The sequence below is a fragment of the Triticum urartu genome, chromosome 3 (genome assembly GCF_003073215.2).
Source record: "Triticum urartu cultivar G1812 chromosome 3, Tu2.1, whole genome shotgun sequence".
NCBI classification, from domain to species: Eukaryota; Viridiplantae; Streptophyta; class Magnoliopsida; order Poales; family Poaceae; genus Triticum; species Triticum urartu.
The window spans coordinates 72492198-72516693 of NC_053024.1; the positions used below are offsets into that span (position 1 = coordinate 72492198).

Consider the following 24496-nt stretch of genomic DNA (forward strand, 5'->3'; position numbering starts at 1 on the left):
CCCAAGCATCCTTTACCGCGTGCTCGAATCCCTCCAACCGAGTCCAGTATAGCTCAAATCTAAACCTTCTCTTGGCACAGAAAGGTGCCGATGTGGAAAGATGGAGCGGTGCGTGGTCCGAAATGTTCGTGGATAACGCTTGAAGAAGAACATCCGGAAAGTGCAACTCCCACTCCACCGAGACGAGAACCCTGTCAATCTTGGTCATCACCACCTGCTCCCTCTCATTAGACTAAGTAAAACGCCTCCCATGCATGAAAATCTCCTTGAGCTCGTTGTTCTCCACAAACGTCCTAAACCTCCTCATCATATTACGGTTGAGATTCACGTTGTTCTTCTCATTGGCATTAAGGATCATGTTGAAATCCCCTAACACCATCCACGGTCCCGGGCACAAGTCACGTCTATGTTGGAGTTCCACCAAAAATTGAGTCTTGAGCTCATCGCCCTGGGGGCCATATACCACCATAAGCCACAAATCCCACCCATCCTTATTGTGCACCTGTCCCGTGAGGGCGAAGTTATCGAAGATGAAGTTATCCAACATCAAAACGGAAGTGTCCCACCCTACAAGAATGCCACCCCGAGTATCCATCGCCGGCAAGTAAGCGAAGCCATCAAAGGATGGCTCTATGCATTACATAACCACAAAAGCATCAATTACATCGAGTTTAGTCTCTTGAAGACACACCAAGTTAACCTTGGCTTCACTGATAAAATCCCTCACAGCATTCCTTTTGGACATGTTGTTAAGCCCCCGCACGTTCCAACATAGCACTTGAGGGTTCCAATCCATGAGACCAAATGGATCCACCCAGCACACCCACAAAGGGATGCATCAAGCCGCCCCAACCACCACCATTGTGCCCGCACTCATTTATTGCATCGGTGGCACTTCCTTTCCGAACATCGCCGCAATCACCCTGATGTGTTGCTCCCTCAAAGGTGACTCAAATAGATCTGCCAGCTCCGTGATATGATCATCATTGCCCTCCAAGTCCTCTGGAACAATACCCAATGCTCGCATGAGTACGTTCTCGGTCTGGGTTGCCTTGCTCCTGGAAGCAGGAGCTCTCTTGGTGCTTCGCGTTGCTCTACGCGGTGTGAATGGCTCGGCGTCCGGCCTCAATGTGGACCGCACCTCCAAAAGTAACGGCAGCGCAAGCTTCTTCACGAGTGCGTTGCAAAACCACTTCAATTTCCCGAACACAATCGACTCCTGAGGAGTCATTCCGTCTCTGCCAGTGGGCCCCGCATTTGCATGGCCAAATCGACGTCCTGCATGACCGGCATGGGTACCAACGAATCCTGGCTCGCCACTTGTACTTGCGCGTCCACGGATGTGGGGGATTCTTCCTCAATGATTGCCCGCACCGGATCCCCTGCGTTAGTCGACATCGCCTCGGGATACCCTTTGTCCCCACCCACCTGCGCAGACGCAGCTCGCTCCACCTCTACAGCTGTGGCATCCGGATCCTCTATGGCCGTCACCTCGTCCTGCACGCAATCGACAAGGGGCGCAGCCAATGGCAGCACAGCCACCACAGACTGTGCTTCCACCGACCGGATCGCCCTCTGATCAGACCGAACTGGCAACACCTGCTCGTCAGCCCTGTGGACAGTCTGTATCGCCTCGGGCTCCGCAGCCAGTGCTGTCGCAGATGCCGCCACAGGGCCCACCAGCTGCGCACTCTCCTGCCCAATCACTAGCTGATCCATCGCATCCAACAATGGCTCCTGGATAGGCTGCACTGGCCTCGACCTCTGCTCCTGAATCAATAATCCCCGCCCTGTGCTGCCTTGAGCATTTGAATTATTCGCCAACTCGGTCTTCCTTGCACGAGCTTCGGCCCCACCTAGACGGTCAAAAGCTAAGTGACGACGCGTCAGCCTATCCTGAACCGTGGTTTTGCCCTCTCTCCCGCCCCACCTGACGCACTGTCGCCATGGGGGGATCCTCCACTCCTCCCTCTCCTAACCCTCAAGCACCACACCGGCGTAACTTCGGCCAGCCGAAGCAGGGGCTCCACCAGACGCGTTATCCCCACGGACATCACGAACACCAAAGTGCTAGGCACAGCGACGGGTCGTCTCACCCCCTCCCATGTCAAAGTCTGAGTCCGACAAGCCACTCTGGCCGCTCCCCGACGATCCACCCCGCAAGAACCAAGGCTCCTCGCCGTTCGGGAAGGAAGTAACCGAGTTGAGGTGAATCAACACTCGATACTGCAACGTCTTGGGCTAGTAGACATCTCTCTGCTCCTCCAGCTCCGGCACCGCCAGCCACTTGCGGGTGCGAATTGAGTCAGGGTCTGCCATCCAGGCAAGCAGCTTGAAGGACGCCAAATCCGACCTCGGTGAAGTCTCCGGCACCACCGACTCGATGAAACAAGACCCCCAAGCAGACTCTCTACCACCTCCAGCTCCCATGCGTGCGGAGGAATGCCCTCCAGCTCCAAGCAAACTCTGGTCCGAAGCGCCACAAACACTGCCTGATTCTGCCGGATCCATTGCCGGAAAGACAGTCTCTTTCCCTGAAACTCGAGCACAGGTTGCAGCCCGACGCGAATGCGGTCTTCCTTCCTCGCAAACACCACCAGGAAATCCTTAGGGAGAAACTTGTGCACCGAAACTCTCTCAGCAGGAATCCCCAATCTATCCCGCAGCGCAAGTAAAACCAACTCCGGCGAGAGCTTCGAACGATCACCACCGATGTACACCACCATGGCATGCCGCAACCTTTCCTCAAGGTGCACCACCGCGCGAGTTCTCCTGACCACACAAAGATCTGCTGGCACCATGTCTAGATCCTCCACAACCGAGAGACGCGGGGGCGCTAATCGTGGCCAGTCCGCCGGCGGAGCCACCCCTGACAAGAGCCTAGGGGACGGCCTGACAGACGTCGGCACGCCATCGCCACCACTGGAGGAACCCAAAGCAGCATCACCCACGGGGGCCACCGCCCTCCGAGCGACCTTGGCCGCAACGTCGCGCCAGAGATCCTCCACCGGCGAAGGACTGCGAGGGTGCTTGCATTGGCTGGCGACATGGCCGGGCAAGCCACAGCGGAGGCAGACAACCTGATTGGTGCAATCCTTCAAAAAGTGACCTTTCTCCAAACACTTGAAACAACGATCCCTCATCTCCGGCGAAACCTCTCCGCGACCCGGCGAGACCCGACGTGAGTCCACCACTGGCAGCCTAGCCTCCCGGCGGCGCTTCTAGAGGGTGCGCTTTGACGTCGGAGCCTCCTGCCATGGCACGATGCGGCGAGAGGAAGCAGCCAAAGGGTCCACCACCATCTCCCTCACCGGGGCATCCATGAGACCACCACCGACATCCGCCGCAGCCGAGCCCTCCGTCACAAAGGAGAGGCCGAGGCCGGAAACCACGGGGCGCTCCCCATGGCACGAAGAGGAGGCAGAGCGCGGGTTGGCCGCCATGAGGGGCATATCTGGCAGCCGCGACGAGACGAGACGAGGGCAACCCCCGGGGTGGCCGCCGTTGCCTGGGTGGCCGACGGCGGGAGCGTGGCCTCCGGAGCCGGAGTGGCTAGCGGCGGGTATGTGGACGCCGGCGCCGGAGTAGCGCACGGCGGGGAAGGGGGAGTGTTGGTGTCAAAACCGGCGGATCTTGGGTAGGGGGTCCCGAACTGTGCATCTAAGGCGGATGGTAACAGGAGGCAGGGGACACAATGTTTTACCCAGGTTCGGGCCCTCTTGATGGAGGTAAAACCCTACGTCCTGCTTGATTAATATTGATGATATGGGTAGTACAAGAGTAGATCTACCACGAGATCAAAGAGGCTAAACCCTAGAAGCTAGCCTATGGTATGATTGTATGTTGTCCTATGGACTAAAACCCTTCGATTTATATAGACACCGGAGAGGTTAGGGTTACACAAGGTCGGTTACAAAGGAGGAGATACACATATCCGTATTGCCTAGCTTGCCTTCCACGCCAAGTAGGGTCCCATCCGGACACGAGACGAAGTCTTCAATCCTGTATCTTCATAGTCTAACAGTCCGGCCAATGGAGATAGTCCGGCTGTCCGGAGACCCCCTAATCCAGGACTCCCATAGTAGCCCCTGAACCAGGCTTTCAATGATGATGAGTCCGGCGCGCAGTATTGTCTTCGGCATTGCAAGGCGGGTTCCTCCTCCGAATATACCACGGAAGAATCCGAACATAAGGATAGTGTCCGACCCTGCAAAATAAGTTCCACATACCACCGTAGAGAGAATAATATTTCCACAAATCCAATTTGCTGACTTGTTTTAGCAACACGACATTACGTCATGGCCCGGTGATTATTCGAACCATTTCCATTAACTAGCCCCGCACATAACGCGAGGCAGTTTTTTGACACATCTTGTCAAAGCAGAGATCGTGTCCCCCTAATTACGGGATTCTCATCAATACGGTCGTGGGTAACCCAACCGTGTCTAGGACTCCTAGATTATAGGCAAGTCCCAAACGGCTATGGAGAGGACGCTTGATATTCACCCTCTTTATAAAGGGACAAGGCTTTTACTTTTTTCCCTCCCGTGCTCAAACGAATCCTTCCCCCGCCTCGAGTTCTAACACCCAAAGCCCAGGTCAGGTGCTTCGGACCTTCAATCATGTTCGGATCTAGCCTTCAAGGCCGGTGGATGCCCTCCTCCGTTACGGAAGAGGATATCAAGAAGTTGAGGGAGGCCAGATACCTGACCGCCGAGGTTTCACATCGGCTGCCTACCCGAGGGCAGGTCGTCCCTACTCCTGAACCCAACGAGAACGTTGTGTTCATCTCCCACTTCCTCCGAGGTCTAGGCCTCACCCTGGATCCCTTTGTTAGGGGTTTGATGTTCTATTACGAGCTAGATTTCCACGATCTAGCCCCGGACTCCTTTCTCCACATCTTCACATTCATTGTCGTGTGTGAGGCCTTCCTCCGCATTACCCCTCACTTCGGCCTGTAGCTCAAGACCTTTGACGTGAAGCCGAAGATGGTCGAGGGGCAGTATGCAGAGTGCGGAGGCGCATTAATAAGCAAGATAGCAGGAGCTCCGTGGCCCAAAGGTTCCTTTCCAGAGGCGTCCAGATTATGGCAATAGGAGTGGTTTTACATCACAGCTCCTAGAAGTGCCAAGTGGGTGGTTGCCCCTGCTTTCCGCTCAGGCCCTCCACCACAACTGATGTCATGGATTAGCAGAGGACCGAGCTGGGGTCCAGCCAAGGACGTGCCTATACTGCAGAGCCGCATTCGCGATCTCTTCGAAGGAGATTTCAGTCTGGTTATGGTGGCGCAAGTCATGCTGATTCGTCGAGTCCAGCCTTGCAAACGCCGGCCCCTCCGCATGTGGGAGTTCAACCCAGAAGGGTCGCGTACTATTCAGAATTTCCTCGGCCTCACACACGAGGAGATGTACAAATCATTCTTCGAACCCCAAATAGAGTGTCTGGATACTACCGAGGACGTGGGCCTGAGCAGCAACCGTACCGCCGACCAAGTGAGTAATCCTTTAGCCAAACACACCGTCGTTTATTTATCATGACGTCATTCTGAGAAATCGCTCTTTGACTAGGACTGGCTAACAAAGGAGAAGATGATTCGGTGTTCGGCCCCCCTTCTTGAGGGTTTGGAGAATCCGGTGTTGGAAAAGATGCTTGAGCTAGCACCTTGCCCGGAGCCCTCAAAGGAAGATAAAGGGGGAAAATGAGGTCAAAAGCGGGCCCCCATCGCTACCAATTCCAACCAAAGGAATGAGCACCTCCGTGAAGGAGGATAACCAAGGAGAAGAATCCGACCTTCTCTCACTTTGGTGAAGGAAGAGGACTGCCTTTGAAGATCTGGAAACCGAGGCTTCCAAACGGGAGAAGAAGTCTCCACTAGAGGGTCCTGCCTTGGAGGGTGCTTTTGCCGCACAAAGTCCGCGCGAGGATCAGCCCTCCAACGAGATGTAAGTAATCAGAAAGTACTTTAATAGTGGAGATATACTACCTTACCTCTGAGGAAAATAACCGAAGCGTTTATCTTGCAGTTCGGATCTTAGCCCTTCTCAGCAGAGCTCGTCTTCAGGGGATCTTCTTTCGGAGATGATAGAGAGCGAAATGCCTCCCCCGGACTCCCCCGCTCAAGAAGCGGGCGACCTTGAAGTGTCGTCGCGGAGGGCCTCTCCGGATCCGGTGAGGCCAGAAGATAATCCTATAGTCACCCGAAGTCCCCAGCGTCCGGCTCTTGGAGAGAGCAAACAAAAGAGTCCGACACCGTCTGGTATGCGGTCGGACGTACTGAAGGAGCTGTTGGAGCGAGCGGCCATATCAGAAGAACACCGTACGTTGATGGGTACGGTGATGGAAAGAATTTCGTCCGCCGAAAGCGGATTGCATGAAGCCTTTATGAGTCTACTGACGGGCTTTGAGGTACGTGAAATGATATACTTTTTGATAGTACCACACATTTTAGGTGTGCCCTGTGTAGATAGTAGCCCCTGAGACTGTGGTCGTCGTCGAGAATGGCGACGAACAGAGGATCGTAGTCCCCGGTAATAATCATACCGCTTTATGTGCAGGTGATGGGAGCTCCGGTGGCTGGCCGGACTAATGAGTTTGCCGAACTAAAGCGGTAACTGGATGCGGCAGATGCCGACATCGAGCTTGTTAACAAGCGGCTTGACGAGGCACAGGGTAAGTAATGTTTTTCCGGTCAACATCACATAGTAAGAGTAGCGTGATGCCAGTATCTTTAATATGTTGTGACTGCAGACGGAGCTGCCACCATGGAGACCCTTCAGGCGGAACTTGCCTGAGCCAAGGAACAAGCAAGAGTTAGTAATGCGGCTGCTTTGAAGGCGGCCGAAGAGTTAAGAGCCGAGAAGGCCGCACATTGTGAAAGCAAAGAGAAGATGGCCAAGATGGCCGTAGAATTAAAAGACACTGCCGACCGTTGCCAGTTCCTTGAAAAGGAGAACCGAGTGAAGGCGGCGGACCTTGAAAAGGCCACGATGGTGACCAAAGACACTCGCTCTGCCATGAGGGCGAAGAAGGAGGAGCTGCGCGAAGCCGGGGATATTGCGGCTGGGAAGCCCTTTCTGCTGCAGAGGAAGTTCGAAGATCCGCGGATGCCCCTCTGGATCGGCTGTGGAGTTCGGCAGACGCATATATGGACTTGGCAGCAAGCGTTGTCGATGCGGTCGAATACTTCCGAGATCAGACAGATCATGAAGTGGACAAGCTGTTCTGGTCGCAATTTAACGTTCTAGAGCGTCCGCTTCCCTTGACTGATCAGCTAGCCGAATGGGCCGAACTTAATAGGTTGTCCAGACTTGCCATGAGGTTCATCGTAGATCATTTGTGGCCGGAGAAGCCGAAGTCGAACAACTATTTCAGCTTAGTGCAGCAGTTCGTTGGTGCGGTGTCGCGCATCAATGCGATGAAGAGGTCAGCGTGCATAGAAGGCTCGTGGATGGCCTTTGCCCGTGTCAAGGCATACTGGGCGGAGATGGATGCTACCACAGTTACGGCGCAAGGTTCGGCCATAGCCCGAGTAGCTGTCGAGCACTATTTTGAAGAGGTTCTTGAGGGTGCTCGTTTGATAGAGTCCCAGTGCTCGAAGAATATTATGTTTGAGTGACATGTATTCCCATTGTAAGCACAATGTTTTTATGAAATGTAGTAAGGCCGTATTTATACTTTTGCCGGAAAGTAATATGATGCCTCTTGTGCGGCCGTTTATGTATATATGTATATAACCTGAATTGCAGTCGTCGGCTTCAACCCCCACGCATATAATGCGGAGGTGTTCGCAGAAAACGTGTGTTCACACTTGACCCAACGTCTTGGTCCTATTAAGGAGGTGATAGCGCAGCGAACGAGGCAACCGGACTATGATGATTTAACACTTTCACTTAGCCATAGGAGTTTGATGGTGGGGCTACTATATAGCCCCTGGTGGCTCCGCACTCTCCCAAAATCAGGGTGCGTATATGCCTGGCCGGGAAACGGCCCTTCGTTAAAGTAGAGGAATTCTAACATTCCGATAGGTCATCGAGTGGTTGACCAGTCTCGCGCTATATCATGACAGTCAGTTTTCGGCTTTCTCTACTGAGGTGCTCGTCCGGACGAACCAGGGCACAATCGCAGTAGTTCTCCTGGTGCTGCCTTAGCCGATAGAACGGAACGTAAGGCACCAAAACACAGGAGCCGGGCAAACCCAACATTTGACCAAAGACATGGTTCGGAGCTAATGCATATAAGGCCAAACTCGCGACGCCGAACACTCCCTAAGGTATTCGGTCTTTATGGTATAAACCGGGCCTAAATAGTGCCCTTTGTAAGAAGCCCCTTGTGTCCAGGTACGGGCGTTTATTCTGACGTGGCCACATGCCAAGACGTGAGCATCCTTCTCAATTGTATTTGAGAATCTGAGGGATGTGTATCAACAAGAGACAGTAAAAAAGGTTTACGCAGGGTCTTAATCTAAAAAGAATCCTTGGAGCGGGTCCCTGCTGCACGTCTGCGCATGTGTCTCCGTTGTGCCGTATCATGGACGGGTGTAGCACGGTAGTCATCTGTAAAAGAGAGGAACTTAGGTGAAAAGTTGTCGTGCAGAAAGATAGTTTTTAAAGAAACCATGTATAATTAAAGATGAGTAAAAATGCCACTTGTCTGCACGCTTTGAGCCCCTTGTATTTGTAATAGGGGTGTGGCCATCAATTCGGTATGAATTACATATAGCTGCGCCGGACTCGTCTAACCGTGTCCGTGGTCTTGACGACCTATCAAATGCTTTAGTTGGTGAGGCCGTTTTTAGTGTGCGGCTGCCAAGGCAGTCGCACTCTCTTTGGCACGCAAATATCGCTTAATATTTCCATTCACTGTAATGATGCCATGTGGACCGGGCATCTTTAGTGTGAGGGAAGCATAATGCGGTATTGCATTAAAGCGAGCGAAAGCTTCGCGTCCAAGTAGTGCTTGATAGCCACCTTGGAACGGAGCAATGTGGAAGGTTAAATGTTCACTATGGAAGTTATCAGGGAAGCCGAATATAACCTCTAGTAGCAGGGAGCCCGTGCAATGAGCCCCTGGGCCTGGCACTCCTTTAAAGGTAGTGTTGCTATGGCAAATTTTCGTTGGATCTATCCCCATTTCGCGGATTGTATCCTGGTATATCAGGTTTAAACTACTGCCACCGTCCATCAGGACTCGTGTAAAGTGGTGTTCGTCAATTATTGGGTCTAATACCAGGGCATCCCATCCTGCACACCGGATACTTGCTAAGTAATCACGATGGTCGAAAGTGATCGGTTGAGACGACCAGTGGCAGGACTTCGCGGTGATAGGCCTTTGGGCATATTTTTCTGGGAGTGCCGCTTTGTTTATTCCCTTGATCACGTGTAATACGTTGACTATTTTGACTTCTGGTGGAAACTTCTTTTGTTCCCCAATGTCTTGCTTGGGAGGCTCATCCTCGTCTTCGCTTGGTGTATCCTCCCCCTTGTGTACGGCGTTGAGCTTGTCGGACTGCTTGAAGACCCAACATTCTCTGTGGGTATGATTAGCGGGTTTACAGGGGGTGCTATGGATCTGACATACTTGGTCCAGAATTTTTTTAGGCTGGACAGTTCGTCTCTGGCACCTTTAGAGGGTGGCTTTTGCTGACTTGGCCGAGAGCTTTTGAATCCGGCATTTACTATTGTGCTCTTCGTGCCGTCTTCTTTATTCCGGCATTTGTTATTGTTGTTGCGCCGTGATTTCCCGTTTCCATCTCTAACTTCGGATGTACTGGGATCGTTGATGCTGCATCTGGCTAGCCAGCTATCCTCGCCCGCACAAAAGCGGGTCATGAGGCTTGTTAATGCTGCCATTGTTCTCGGCTTTTCTTGGCCGAGGTGTCTGGCAAGCCATTCGTCACGGACCCTATGCTTAAAAGCTGCCAAGGCTTCAGCGTCTGGACAGTCAACTATCTGGTTCTTTTTAGTAAGGAACCTGTTCCAAAGCTTTCGGGCTGACTCTCCGGGCTGTTGAGTTATATGACTCAAATCGTCCGCGTCCGGAGGTCGGACGTAAGTCCCCTGAAAATTTGCCCGAAAAGCATCTTCGAGCTCTTCCCAGCTTCCAATGGAACTTTCGGGGAGGCTTTTAAGCCAGTGCCGAGCTGGCCCTTTGAGTTTGAGGGGTAAATTCTTAATGGCGTGGAGGTCATCTCCTCGAGCCATATGGATATGGAGGATATAATCCTCAATCCAGACACCAGGGCCTGTTGTTCCGTTATATGCCTCTATATTTACCGGTTTGAATCTCTCTGGAAATTCATGATCCAGCACCTCATCGGTGAAACATAGGGGGTGTGCGGCACCCCTGTATCCGGGTGTACCGCGTTCTTCGGATATTTGTTGTGTTGCGTTGTATGCTGGAGCGCGCTTACATGGTCCATAGATGGATCTGGTTGTGCCGTCCTTTTGATGCGAGTCCTCAGGTGGATCGCGTATTGGCTTATGTGCGGCGTTGTTTGCCGCATTATGTTGGCCGTGAGGTCGCCTATCCGGCCAGATGGTTGTTTTGATTTTTGGTTGTGGGGGATCGAAGGCCTCCTCATCAAATTCAGGTAGCAACTTCCGCTTCGGATAGCTCTTGGTGGGGCGATTACCGCCGTACTTTGCTGCTGTGTTGAGTACTTTGCTCCATCTGATTTGGAGTGTGTCTTGCGCAGCTTTGAGCCTTTGCTTCTGTTTTTTTAGACTCCTCACGGTGGCAGCGAGCCTTTGATGGGCAGTCTGTTGCTCCGGGTGTCCGTCCGGTGTGACGTCATCTGGACTAAGATCTTTGACAGAGTTGGGTTGTTCGGCTTGATTCTCCGTGTTGCCGTGGTCTGGCAATGGTTCCCCCTGCTCTAACGTTGGGTCTGTATGATCGTTGTTTCTGTCGAGGCGGGATTTGGGGCGGCGCTTACGCCACCGTTTTGACTGTTTCTCGAGGGAACAACCCTTCGTTGCGTCCTTCCGTTCCTCATCGTCATTTTCCTTTGGTGTGTCCATCATGTATACGTCATGTGGTGAAGTGGGCGTCCAGTGCCCTGGGGGCAGTGGTTCCTGTTCGTCTCCTGCATCATCGTCCATGCCGTCGATGTATTCGGAGTCGGAGTCGAGCATGTCGGTTAAGTCATCAACAGTGGCTATTAAGTGGGTGGTGGGTGGGCCGCGAATTTCTTCGTCGTCCGTATCCCAGTCCTGCCGGACATAGTTCGGCCAGGATCCTCCTGACAAGGAGATAGACCTTAATGAGTTCAGTATGTCGCCAAAGGGCAAGTGCTGAAAAATATCCGCGGAGGTAAACTCCATGATCGGCGCCCAACCGGATTCGATAGGAACGGGTGCAGGCGGCTTGGAGTCCGTGGCCGGAGAAGGATCCGGCAGTTTAACAACACGACTCTTGTGCAAGGTAAGGTCGATGTTTGGCTCGATCGCCGCTGAGGGTAAGGCCTCCGTGGCGGGGTCCATCCACCTGTCCATGGACGGCACAACTGGCTCCGAACTGAGGGTCGGAGCGGCTGCATGTGCGATCTCCTGAACACTGTCCGATGGTAGAGCTAAATCGTACTCATCGTGACCGCGTGACGCACAAGGCAGAGGCTCGAGTCCGTCGAAAATCAAGTCTCCACGGATATTGGCCGTGTAGTTTAAGCTTCCAAACCTGACCTGGTGGCCAGGGGCGTAACTTTCGATCTGCTCCAGATGGCCAAGCGAATTGGCCCGCAGTGCAAAGCCGCCGAACACGAAGATCTGTCCGGAGAGAAAAGTCTCACCCTGGATTGCATCGCTATCGATGATAGTAGGGGCCATCAAGCCTAACGGCGACGACACAGAGGAACTCTCAATAAAAGCACCAATGTCGGTGTCAAAACCGACGGATCTCGGGTAGGGGGTCCCGAATTGTGCGTCTAAGGCGGATGGTAACAGGAGGCAGGGGACACAATGTTTTACCCAGGTTCGGGCCCTCTTGATGGAGGTAAAACCCTACATCCTGCTTGATTAATATTGATGATATGGGTAGTACAAGAGTAGATCTACCACGAGATCAGAGAGGCTAAACCCTAGAAGCTAGCCTATGGTATGATTGTATGTTGTCCTACAGACTAAAACCCTTCGGTTTATATAGACACCGGAGAGATTAGAGTTACACAAGGTCGGTTACAAAGGAGGAGATACACATATCCGTATTGCCTAGCTTGCCTTCCACGCCAAGTAGAGTCCCATCCGAACACAAGACGAAGTCTTCAATCATGTATCTTCATAGTCTAACAGTCCGGCCAATGGAGATAGTCCGGCTGTCCGGAGACCCCCTAATCCAGGACTCCCACAGGGAGCGCTAGGGAAGGACAGCTCAAATTTGTGGAAGGGGCTAGGGAGGAGGAGGGAGCTGAAGACTGAACGGGAATCATTGCATCTATGAGCTTCAACCATTTGCGAGTGATGCTTCTTTCGGTCCGACTTTAGTTGTGCTTCATCCATGATAGTTAACTTATGATAGTTGCTCCACCAGATTCATGCCAAGCTTCCCTTAAAAAAAAGATTCATGCCAAGCTTCTTTGTTTCCAGTACATACCTATGATGCAAACCAATCTGTGGTCGGATGGTTAGAAAGACTGTGGTATCCCCGGCCCATTAGAGTTCAAATCCTGGTGTTCGCATTTATTTCTGAATTTATTTCAGGATTGCGCATTTAGTGAGAGTCTCAGTCTTTCGGAGATGCTCATAGGGGTAGGGTGTGCATGTGTGCGTTCATAGGGGTGAGTGTATGCGTGTGTATATGAGCTCTTGTGTCTGTACTGATGTTAAAAAAAGCACATACCTATGGCCAAAAAGAACAAAAACATGTCTCCATTGCGAAAAATAGATCTTAGATAATAAATCACAATTAATTTTATACTCCCTCCATTCCACAATGTAGTGCTTCCTATATCCTCATGCTTCAATTTTGATCGTAAATTTAATTACCAAGACCGATTGCGGCGGGAGCAAAAATTATATCAGTGAATTCGTATTCGAAAGAAGTTTACAATTATATAATTTTTTCTCCCGCCGCAGTTGGTCTCGTTGGTTAAATTTATGATTAAAGTTGGACATTGGGAAGCGCGGGCGCACTATGTTTTGGAATAAATGGAGTAGATTATTCGGTAGGAAAGATCACAATTTACCAAAAATATTTTCAAAACTTCCAGATTTGTTTACACGGAGGAGATCAGGCGTGATTCTATTCTAGGAAGCAGTTAGTAGGAAGCAAATCGAAGTCCATGGATGGTGCGTGGCCGGTCGGTAGTTTTCTTTTCAGGGGCGCTGCTCGATCGTAGGCAGCATACGGCATACATACGCTACCTAGCTCAGCACAGGTATGCGTGCACGCGTACGTGCACACGCACAACTGCTCCTCGCTGGCGACGTTGCGGGCGCTCGCCGGCTTCCGACTAGCCGCCGACTTCTCCGGCGCGCTCGCAAGTTGGAACCTGTCCGCGAGTCCATCCCGTGCACCGGGTAGACAGCAATCCCGCCGCTCGCCAGGCTGGTGCTCCTCGAGGCCTGTCCGGCGCGGATGCAACCCAACCGCTCGTCAGCCTCGCCGGCCTCCGCTTGCTCAGCCGTAGTAGTGTGGAAGCCGCGAGACACCACGTTGCGAGTCCAGGGACGTGAGGCGCCTTTCGTCCCGCAGCGGCCAGGTGCTGGCGGGCGCACACAGGAAACAGCAGGACTGCGCACACAGAAACTCAAGCCGCGCCAACAGAACAGACGCCGACCTGACCAGTCAGAAAAATGAACAGACGCCGACCTGGGTGGGCGCGCTGGGCCGCAGAGCGCGGGCCATGGCGAGACGTGTAGCTCCTATCCGCCACGTCCGCTGAGCGAAGAACCGGAATTTTCGCTCCGCGCCACCAGCCGTGCGTGTGCGTGCGTGCTCCACCAACGATTTGTATTCTTCCTACATGCTGATGACACTACGCTCGGCCGCCCCAACAATGACTTTTTTTTAAAAAGAACTTTAAATCTATTCATCAACTCTCAAGGTAGTATAAAAAACATCAGAATTAAAGATTACATCCAGGTTCATAAACCACCTAGCGACGACTACAAGCACTGGAGCGAGCCGAAAACGCGCCGCCGTCATCACCCCCCTCCCCCTCTTCGGAGCGGGGCAAATTTTGTTATAGTAGACAGTCAGGAAGTCGTCGTGCTAATGCCCCATAGGACTAGCGCACCAGAACAGCAACCGCCGCGGATGAAGAGAAGCGTAGATCGGAACTATCCAACTTGTAGACACACGAACACAAACGAACGAAGACCGGATCCACGTGGATCCACCGAAGACAAACGCCGACCGAATCCCATGTGATTCGCCGGAGACAAACCCCCACACGCCCTTCGACGATGCTAGAAACACACACCATCGAAAACGGGGGCTAGACGGGGAGGACCTTATTTCATCTACAGAGAGCCGCCTCCGCCTCGCATCTCTGAAAAGGACACAAACCCTAACAGAACTAAAAAAACTATAAAAAGCGGAGCCCTCCCACCGGCAAGGGCCGGGATCCACCGCGCATCCATAGTCCTAAGACCACAGGAGACGAGATAGACCAGCGACGACACCGGCGGGAGGCAGAAGAAACCCTAGCACGAGGTGTAGGGTATGAGCGGCGGCTGCCCGCGGCCGTGCGTCCGCACCAACAAAGACCTCTTTGATTCAAATAATTATTACTACTAAACGAGATTTTAAAGAATTTTATTCATTGAGATTTTTTTCCCCTGGATGCATTGTCTGATCCATATAGGATTGCAAATTTGCACAATCCTTGTTTAATTCATTTCATTTTGTACTAGATTCACAGAAAAAAATCCACTTTAAAACTTATGTGAAGAATCCTTGTCTTTCTGTGCACAATCAAACATACATGCAATCTGATATACTAGTATTAAACATGGCAATGACACTTCGTATTCATATATGAATCTCTATTTATTTCTTCTATTTTCACATTTTAGAAATCATGTTCGGCACGGAACTCTTACCTAGTGCTGCGCTACGACACCTCCTCACCAAGCGTAGATGACTCTTTATTCGGATGGTGGGCGACATCCATTGGCTCATAGCCTGCCGTGACAACGCAATGGCCTTTCCTCCATAATCATCCTCACGACATGGTGGACCTAGAAGGCATCCAATGCACGTGTGTTTGATGCCAAGCAGCCCTTGATCACACGCTTCACCCAGAGTATAAGAGAGGAGGCAAGGTCGTCGTGGGGATCCAATGAGGTGCATGGATTTAACGCATTGCTCCCTGAGAAGTAGCCTTAGGATACCGAGTGGTCATATACTCCCTCCGTCTGGTGAAAAGTATACATATAGTTTTAAAATTTGTCCATAAAAGAGTGTAGATTTGATAGTGCACTGGAAAAGTGCAAGCCACCATCTCTCTCCTTTTTAATTACCCAACCCCCAATGAGCTAAGTGCATGTAGAAATTAAAAAGACTATGTGTAAATTGCTATTGGTCTTGATTACCGTATGATGAGAGAAGTATTTTTTCCTCCTTTAAAGTGCATTGGAAACATAAAAGTACTCTTGACTTGGGTGGTTAGGCTGGTCATAGTGGGAGTAACTTAGCAAGTAACATAAGGCTGGTTGTAATGGTAATATCGTAGCTAGTATCATGCATGCCAACTAGATAATTTTGATGAGGTGACATAGTATTAAATGAAGAAAGAGAAGGTGTAGTATCATATCATGATATCATATCATAATAAATGTTATGCTACTTTGTGTCATGCATGACAATAAATAGAGTATTACATGATACTAATATATGATACTATGCATTAGGCTGGTCACAATGGGCAAGAACATAAGTTAGTAACTTACACACTTCCCTAGACTATGTTACTACCTCCATAGTGGGTAGGAACATCTATGTAGTGTCATGCAACGATGTATTTATTAGGTTATAGACTCATTGTTTCTTGGAGTGTGTGATGTTCCGGTAACTTAGCTAGTTACCACAAGCACCTCTCTCTTTATTGAATATGTGCCACATAAGCAAAGTTGTATTGGAGTGTGTGATGTTACTCCTAAGTTCCTCCCCATTGTGACCAGCCTTAGGGAGGTAGTATTATACAATAGTATCATATGCATGATATGAGTATATGGTACTCCCCATTACAACCAGCCTAGCACACTCTAAGAAAACTTTGCTTACATGGCATGTATTTAATGAGGAGAGAGATGATTGAAGTAACATAATATGTTACTGTAACATAACACATCACGAGGCAAAATGAGTCTACATCTTAATAAATGATGGCTTGCATGATACCACATACATGTTACTCCCCACTATGAAGGTAGTAACATAGACTAGTAACATATGCATGTTACTAGTCTAAGTTACTCCCCACTATGACTAGCCTATTCATACTCCTAATTGAGAGGGTGTTTGTTTCCAGGGACTTAAAAAGTCCCTATAAGTCTCATCTAAACCAAACAGGAGAGACTTATAGAGACTTAAAGTGGGCATTTGAGACTTATGAAATAAGACTCTCAAGGAGGGACTTGTAGCTGTGATATGGTCTTTTAGTCTATGTTAAGTCCCAGGAACCAAACAGGTAGGAACTTTTTAGGGACTTGAGACTTATAAGTTGGGACTAAAAAAAGTCCTAAGACTTATGAACCAAACATGGCCTGAATTTTGATAGTGGACCGCCTCAGGCTGGTCATAGTGGGAATAACTTAGCAAGTAACATAGCGTATTTCAAGACAAGTTTGCTTATATGGCATATAGTTAATGAGGAGAGACGTGTTTGGAGTAACATAAGGGCGTGTACAATGCATAGCCTCAAGGTGATGCCTCGCATGCCATGTAGGATCAGATATGACGTAAAGTAGGTTCGGATAAGGAAGCGGGATCCTCTCCAGGAGGCGGGTGCTCGAAGAGAAAAAGTGTGGTCTAGTGACAAAAGCTGAAAAGGTTGGAATGAAAAGTAGAGATGCATGTGTATTAAAGTCTTTATTTTCTATTTCTTAATGAGGCCCACTAGTGGTAGCTTGCATTGGAGAGAAAAAATAAATGTGGATGCCTCAAATTACTTTTTATCATGGGGCATATGTATCCATATGCCACCATTGTACATGGGCATGTACAATGCATAGCCCCAAGGTGATGCCTCGCATGCCATGTAGGATCGGATATGACGTAAAGTAGGTTCGGATAGGAAAGCGAGATCCTTTCCAGGAGGCGGGTGCTTGAACAGAAAAAGTGTGGTCCTGTGACAAAAGCTGAAAAGGTTGAGTGAAAAGTAAAGATGCATGTGTACTAGACTCTTTATTTTCTATTTCTTAATAAGGTCCACTAGTGATAGCTTGCATTGGAGAGAAAAAAGGTGCCTCAAATTACTTTTTGTTATGGGGCATATGTATCCATATGCCACCGTTATATATGCCCTAATATGTTACTGTAACATAACGCAACTCAAAGCAAAATAAGTCTATAATGTAATAAATGCTATCATCTATATACTACTTGTATGTTACTTTACACTATGAAGATAGTAACAAAGATTAGTGTTATATACACGACACTATTCTAAATTACTCTCCACTATAACTAGCCTCATGCCCTGATGATGGCGAAACTTTGGAAAATTTGCGACGCATGACTTTATCTCCGTTTTGAGTGCAGATACAACCTCATAGTTTGGAATGCAGTGAATATGTGGCCCCGTCTTCATGATTTGCACTCCCACTCCTAGAGCAGCTCGTCTTTTCTCTCATAAAAGAAGCAGTCCATCTTATATCAAAGAAAGTGTTAAAAAACAACAAATAGATAGGCAACTAGACGTCAATGGTGGCAAGAGCGACGATACAAGGCCCTATTTTTTGGTCAGTACGCATTTTTGAACTGGGACGGATTTGGTACTCCTCCGTTCCCAAAATGTAAGCCATATTTTTTTTCTAAATCAAAGCTTTTTAAGTTTGACCACGTTTATATTATATACAAAAATATTAATATCCGTGAAACTAAATCAATAACCTATCTTTTTAGTTTTTAATTATATGTCACAAGAATATGTTACTCCCTCCGATCCAAATTAATTTTGGTAGCTCTAGTACAACTTTGTTACGACAATTAATTTGGATCTGAGGGAGTATTACATTCATGCTCAAGAGAAGCTTTCAATGGTATATTTTTGTACTCATATGTTACTGATCAAATTAGTGAGCAAACATTTTATTAAAAAATGGGTGAGACCTATAAACAACATAGAGGCAGCATCAATAGGTATACCATTACAAATATTTTATTGGTTTAGTTTAGATATGTGTGAGACCTATAAATCTTTTATTAATCAAATTAATGACCAAACCTTAGATAGGACTTGGGTACAAATTTAATGTCAGATTTTTTATCATGGCAAACCGAATATTTTTAATGGCAAATTATGTTCATCAAGGATGACAAGTTTAGTTGACGAGCATGGCAAATTCGTCTTGGATTTTATTTTACCAAGAAATTGTCATGCTTACTAACTAAATTTGTGATCACAGCGCCAATATAAATTACCGTGAAAAAGTCAGATTTGCCACGTCAAAAAAATCTGAAATCAGATATTTAGCGCTTCTGTAGATATATCATTAAATATATTTTGATCGTGCATTTCTTTGCTAATATAGATTTTTTTTGCGGGGTTGGTAATGTAGATACTATTAATTGCTCTCTTTGTAAACTTGGTCAGACTTAATTTTTTTGACTAGAGACAAAAACAAAAATCCAACTAGACCAAATTAACGTTCACTTTTTATTAAATAAACCCCAAAATAGTATGAGTAGAGGTTATATTTAGGGACGGAGCCACGGAGGCGCACACACACGGGCTGCAGCATGCGGCTGGCACCGGCAACGACCCAGGCGCGGACGGATCGCCACGCCCGCATGCATTATCCCGGCCCCGCCGCCCGTCAATCATTGCACGCCCGCGGAGCTGCTGCAGCACCCGCACTCCTCTCCCTCGTACCCTCCCGCATCGCGTCGCGTCGGCATCGCTACGCATCACAGTCAGCGCGCCCAGCCTCACCTCACACGCCCCTGGCATTCGCGACCGGCCGACGAGACGGAGCTCCAGCCTCCAGCCTCCCCCGAGCAGAGCCGAAAAGGCCAAACAGAGCACGCGATTTTACAGCCCTGCCCCGCGCGGCCCCCCCTCCACCCGCGCAGATCTTTTCTCCTCCCCCTCCTCCCCCGCGCCCCGCGCCGATCACGCCACCGATCCGGCCCCTTCCCGGCGGGGCGATGGAGGGGGAGGAGCGGCGGCTGGCGGCGTCGCTGACGGCGCGGTACTCGGAGTGGGTGCTGGAGGAGCTGGACGAGCTGCGTGGGAGCTTCCTGCTCACGGACCCGGCCATGCCGGGCCACCCCATCGTCTACGCCTCCCGGGGCCTCGCCGCGCTCACGGGCTACCCGCGCCGCGAGCTGCTCGGCCGCAACGCGCGCCTCTTCCAGGGCGCCGCCACCGACCGCGCCGCCGTCTCGGGCGTGCGCGAGGCCGTGCGCGCCCAGCGCGCCCACCAGGTCGCCATCCTCAACTACCGCCGCGACGGCTCGCCCCACTGGGTGCTGCTCCATCTCGCGCCCGTCTTCCACGCCGCCGACGGCCGCGTGCTCCACTTCCTCGCCGTCCAGGTGCCCATCGCCCCCGCGTCGTCGCCGCGCCGTCACCCGGGCCGGCCCCCGGCGTTCGCGGCGTGCCGGGAGGAGGCCAGGGGCGAGGAGGAGCTGCCTTGCGCCAGCCACGTAGGGGAGGTGTTTGTGGATATCGATAAGAGAGGTCAGTTCGATTGGACGTGTTCATCTGTTACCATCACTAGTACAGTGATCATTTGGGAGTAAATTGCACGATAATAACCACACTGATCAGTGGACCAACCATTAATTGCCAGCGAGATCATTTACAGCACCCCGTGCCTCACTGCTCTACCGTGCCTTGATATGAAATGTATGCGGTAAACAAGATATGTATACGATTGGCCATCAACATGGCCTTATTTGCTATAATTTCTTTCCATATTCATGGTATGATAATTACAGTTGCGCTGGTTGTCTTATTCTTAAGTACTGCTCACTATGTGGCCTTTTTGAGTTGTTAGTTCCTTCTTGGTTCCAAGTTTGACAATAATGGTTACACTAGTCTTGTTTCTTTTACCATTTCCAGGTATGGAGACAAGAAGAAGTAGGTAAAAGTTCTTGTTTGAGTTGGTAATATTTTTGTTCGAATGCTGCATACATGATGCTTTCTTTGTTACTGAACAGACTGTATTTGTTAAACCGGTCTTGACAGAAACATCCGTTTTTGCTTACAGGATAGAAGTTCACACATTAATAGGCCAAAAAAAAGAGATCCATCCTGCTTTTGTAGGTCTAGAGTAATGACGGGGCAGACCAAGGCCCGCTTGGATTGAGTGTAAAATTAGTGGGATCCCTGGTATTTTAGCTCAAGTTTGAACTAAATACCGGGCAGCACACAAAATTTACATCAAATTCAAACAGGGCAACCCTATGCATACTAGAGTTGCTATATGTGTAAGAAATAAAACTTTCTTTCAGTGGTAAGAATCCGAATCGTACGATAAATACATCTATTCGAAATATATGCATGTGTTCTGTAGTACTCCCTCCGTAAAGAAATATAGGAGTGTTCAGATCACTACTTTAATGATCTAAACGCTCTTATATTTCTTTATGGAGGGAGTATTTAGCGGTGCAACCGTATCGGAAATTGAGCTAGCTCTCTTAATGAAGATTCAGTTTAGGTAGCGAAACAACACACCAATCTAGCCTGAGTTTCCATTCTTATATATTAATACTGTCATGTTAGTTCATTGAGTCCAGTCTTGCAGAATATGGTGCCTTCTGCCTATTTGGATGTGTGGTTTATACTTAACCTGGCATTTTCACATTATGTTTTTCTCCCCACAAAATTAAGTAGTACTGGAAGCAGAAGTTCTAAATATGTTGTTGCTAGTTTAATGTTGCAGGGCTGGAGGCTGAGGAACCGCGTATAGCTAGCGGCTGTGACAAAGAGATGGCTCTAAGCACAGCAAACAGCATCTTCTCTACACTGAACCGCTATAGCAAACTAACTGGTTTGGTGGTTTGTGAGAGGAGATGTGATTCTGTTGGTATCCCAGCACTCAGCTCTTCCTTAAATCTCTCCCTCGGTAGAATCAAACAGAGCTTTGTATTGTGAGTTATTTGCATATTCTTGTTCATTTGTTTAATTGTCTTGGATTAATTCTGTCGTGTTCATAGTCTTATTTATGTTGTTCATGCCTGGCTTATTTACTAAATGCACTTTGATTTTCGATTTTAACAGAACTGACCGCCATTTGCCTGACATGCCGATAGTCTATGCTAGTGATGCCTTTCTATCATTAACAGGTACATGTTCCTTTATTATTCTAAATACCAGAGTATGTGTTCCATGAACTTTTATAAAGTAATCCATTGATTGTAATAAGGGGAATATATGATGTGCAGCTGTCTATGATCAGTATTACTTCCGCATTTCGACAGTTTGAGGCCTCTTAGCTCAAGTGGCTGAAACTTTTTTATGATCTAGGGATAGTGGGACATCTTGTTTTTTGGCATGTTTGCTGGGATGTTCTCCTATGAAATGCATATATTAGTTGAAGTGCAACAGGCTGAATTTCCACATGTTCTTGAGTTCATATGGGCATGATTGATGTGTAGCATTTGTAATTACTTTCTAACATTATGTTAGAAATGCAAAAGAAAACCTCTTCCTGACATATGAGAAACATATATAGCTGCTTGCAACGTGCTGAATCCTGGCGGGTTCTTGAGTTAAGCTGGGCAGGGTTGATGGGTTGGATTTGGAACTACCTTCTGAAATGATGATAAACAATGCAAGGTGGTGCCATCGGGATGGCATAGCATCAATTCAATGACTTCATGGTGTTTACATATTGGGTATGAGTAGGAAAATGTGAAAGTCATAGAGTATGGTTAGAAAGATCTAATAATTGTATCTCTTTGCTAAAACATACAGATAATGCGGGCAAAGATTGACCTTGAAAAGATTGTCTGTATGCAGGCAAAGGTTTCTGCTGTTCTAATCATCTTACTTATCCAGGTTACTCAAGAGAAGAAATATTGGGCTGTAACTGCAGATTCTTAAACGGTCCAGGTACTAGTGCGGAGGTTTTAGAGGAGGTGCGGACCAGGATTTCCGAGCTTGTTTGATTGCAATTTTCCTTATCAAATATGCTCACTTATCAAATTCCTATTTGAAATTGAATGCACAGATAAATCGGCATATCTGTCGTGAGGAGGCTTGCACAGTGCATTTGCTTAATTACAGGTGCGCATTTGCATAATATCTTAATTTAGTAGTTATCAGGTTCAGATTATGTAAACAACTTAACAGAACTCTTAATTGTTATGCTTCCTATCAGGAAAGACGGAAGTACATTCCGTGACCTGCTACATGTGTCTCCCATCCGAAATTCATCGGGCAAGGTTGGCTTACATCCTTTTCAGGTCTTTCCTGGAAGTCACTGTGCTTCTGATGCATCTGCCTTGCTTTTCTAGTAACGCTGAAACTGAATACTAAATGCAGCAAAAGTACTTCTGTAGCAAGCCTAAATTATGTGCTTAGTGTCTTCTGACCGTTCAAGTGGAAAATATTCACAAATTTATGGGATTCTTGTTCTTTTGAGCTTAAGTTGGATGGGTTCGAAATGTAGCAGTCTGATTTTGGAAAAAAGTTGGACTAATTATCACATTGTGCAGGTCGCATTTCATGTGTGGGTTCACCTTGATGAGAGCGCGAAGCATGATTTTAGTGGGTTGACCCCTGAGGTATGGCAGCTCGGTGCTGTTGGTGCTGTAAGAGTTGCAGTTAGAAGCCTGTCTGCGTCAGGTAGCCTGTTGAGACCGTCCCAATAGCGTTTTTCTGGTTTCTTCTTGATTTTGTGCGACGTTGACTTGCCAATGTTTGTATGTAAAGTAACTGCTTAGTGAAAGAGATTATAGTGCATATCATGGGAAAATGGCTGGTAAATACATGAAGTTGTTGTGAATTTTGTAAGTACGCAAAATGAAGGAAAATTGATAGGGGGTGGGGGGTGGTAGTAGTTCAATAGCTCTTTTTTTTTTTCTTGTCGAAAAGGGGACTACCCGGCCTCTGGCAAACATGGGGAGAGTATGGTCCATAGTGTCAAAAAGGGCTTCTATAATGCAAAACATGGTCCATTTGATTTATTTTTTGCGCATAATGGTCCATTTGATTTGACCCAGCAGGGTCTGTTCTGGAAAATATTCTACTCCCTCTGTTCCTAAATATAAGTCTTTGGAGAGATTTCACTATGAACCACATACGGAGCAATAATGAATCTACGCTTTAAAATGCATCTATATACATCTGTATGTGGTTCATAGTGAAATCTCTACAAAGACTTATATTTAGGAACCGAGGGAGTAAGTGTCATGTAAATTTGGTATGTAAATGAGTACACATAATTCATGCGACTGGGTCTGGGGAGTTGAAATATACAGATAGAGTTCTTTGATTTCGTAGTTCATTTTCCATCCTCCATATGCCTACTGCAAAAAAGGCGCAAAATGATCTATTTGATTTGACACAGCTGGTTCTGGCAAAATTTACAGTTTGTCTCTCTAAAAAAATGGAGCCTGTCATGTAAATTTCAAGGGAGCATTTCGTCCGACCTGCGAATTCAAGTCCACAGATTGAGAGTCGTCCTTTTGGAAAGAGGCTTGCATCGGCCACTGGCGTGCGTACGTGACCCGGCCCGAAAACGACTCCGTACTTTGTTCTGTTCGTAAAGCTCCAACAAGAACGCCTAATCTTATCTCATCTCATCTTGGACTCTTACGGCAGGTACACTGGCCCAACGCAGCCACTTCCGTCGCATTCCCACGCACGACGCTCACGATCGAGCTTCGTACCTTTGCTGCATCCTCAACCGCTCGCGAAAAGGACGAAGGAATATCTCGTAAACACAGCCTTTTTTCTTTTTGCGTAATATACTACTGTATCTCATAACACAACCTGACAGCAGACACTAAGCTGCCGAAAACCACCATAATTGTGTGAAGTAGCGTGGAAAGCCATCAAAACGCCAACAATTTACAAAAATCACCAAAATCTAGCAACATTTTTTTCCCAGAACCACTAAAAGGCCGATTAATCGTGTTTGATAGTGAATTACAAAGGATTTTTTTAACAAAAATGTAAATTATAAGGATTGGTCGACGAAATATGAATCGGAAAACTCGACATGTGGGAGCCATTATTAGGGTAAACGTGGCAGTGGTTGACGGCCCGTGCAAACAGCTATTAGACGGCGCTTCTTTGCCGCCTCTACAGTGCGTGCCCCGCGCCAGCTATCGGCTCCGACGGGTCAACCAACCGAGCATTGAGAATGGACCCCACCGGTCA

The 24496-nt window shown here is 48.5% G+C and overlaps 1 protein-coding gene across 7 annotated transcripts; it reads left to right on the forward strand.

Annotated features, from left to right (window-relative positions):
- The first annotated feature begins 18998 nt into the window (after window positions 1-18998).
- On the forward strand, window positions 18999-24152 carry LOC125542940 (protein TWIN LOV 1). 7 transcript variants are annotated; one of them, XM_048706165.1, is made up of 10 exons: window positions 18999-19843; window positions 20228-20245; window positions 21051-21258; window positions 21389-21453; window positions 22130-22248; window positions 22341-22396; window positions 22491-22575; window positions 22828-22957; window positions 23682-23832; window positions 23936-24152. In XM_048706165.1, the coding sequence occupies exons 1-9, from the start codon at window positions 19309-19311 to the stop codon at window positions 23714-23716; spliced, it is 1251 nt and encodes a 416-aa protein (XP_048562122.1). In that variant the 5' UTR covers window positions 18999-19308; the 3' UTR covers window positions 23717-23832; window positions 23936-24152. The 7 variants fall into 7 exon arrangements, with proteins under 7 accessions (XP_048562122.1, XP_048562121.1, XP_048562123.1 ...); XM_048706164.1 differs by having other exon boundaries at window positions 23704-23832; XM_048706167.1 differs by having other exon boundaries at window positions 19006-19843; window positions 22491-22554; window positions 23704-23832.
- Window positions 24153-24496: the final 344 nt, after the last annotated feature.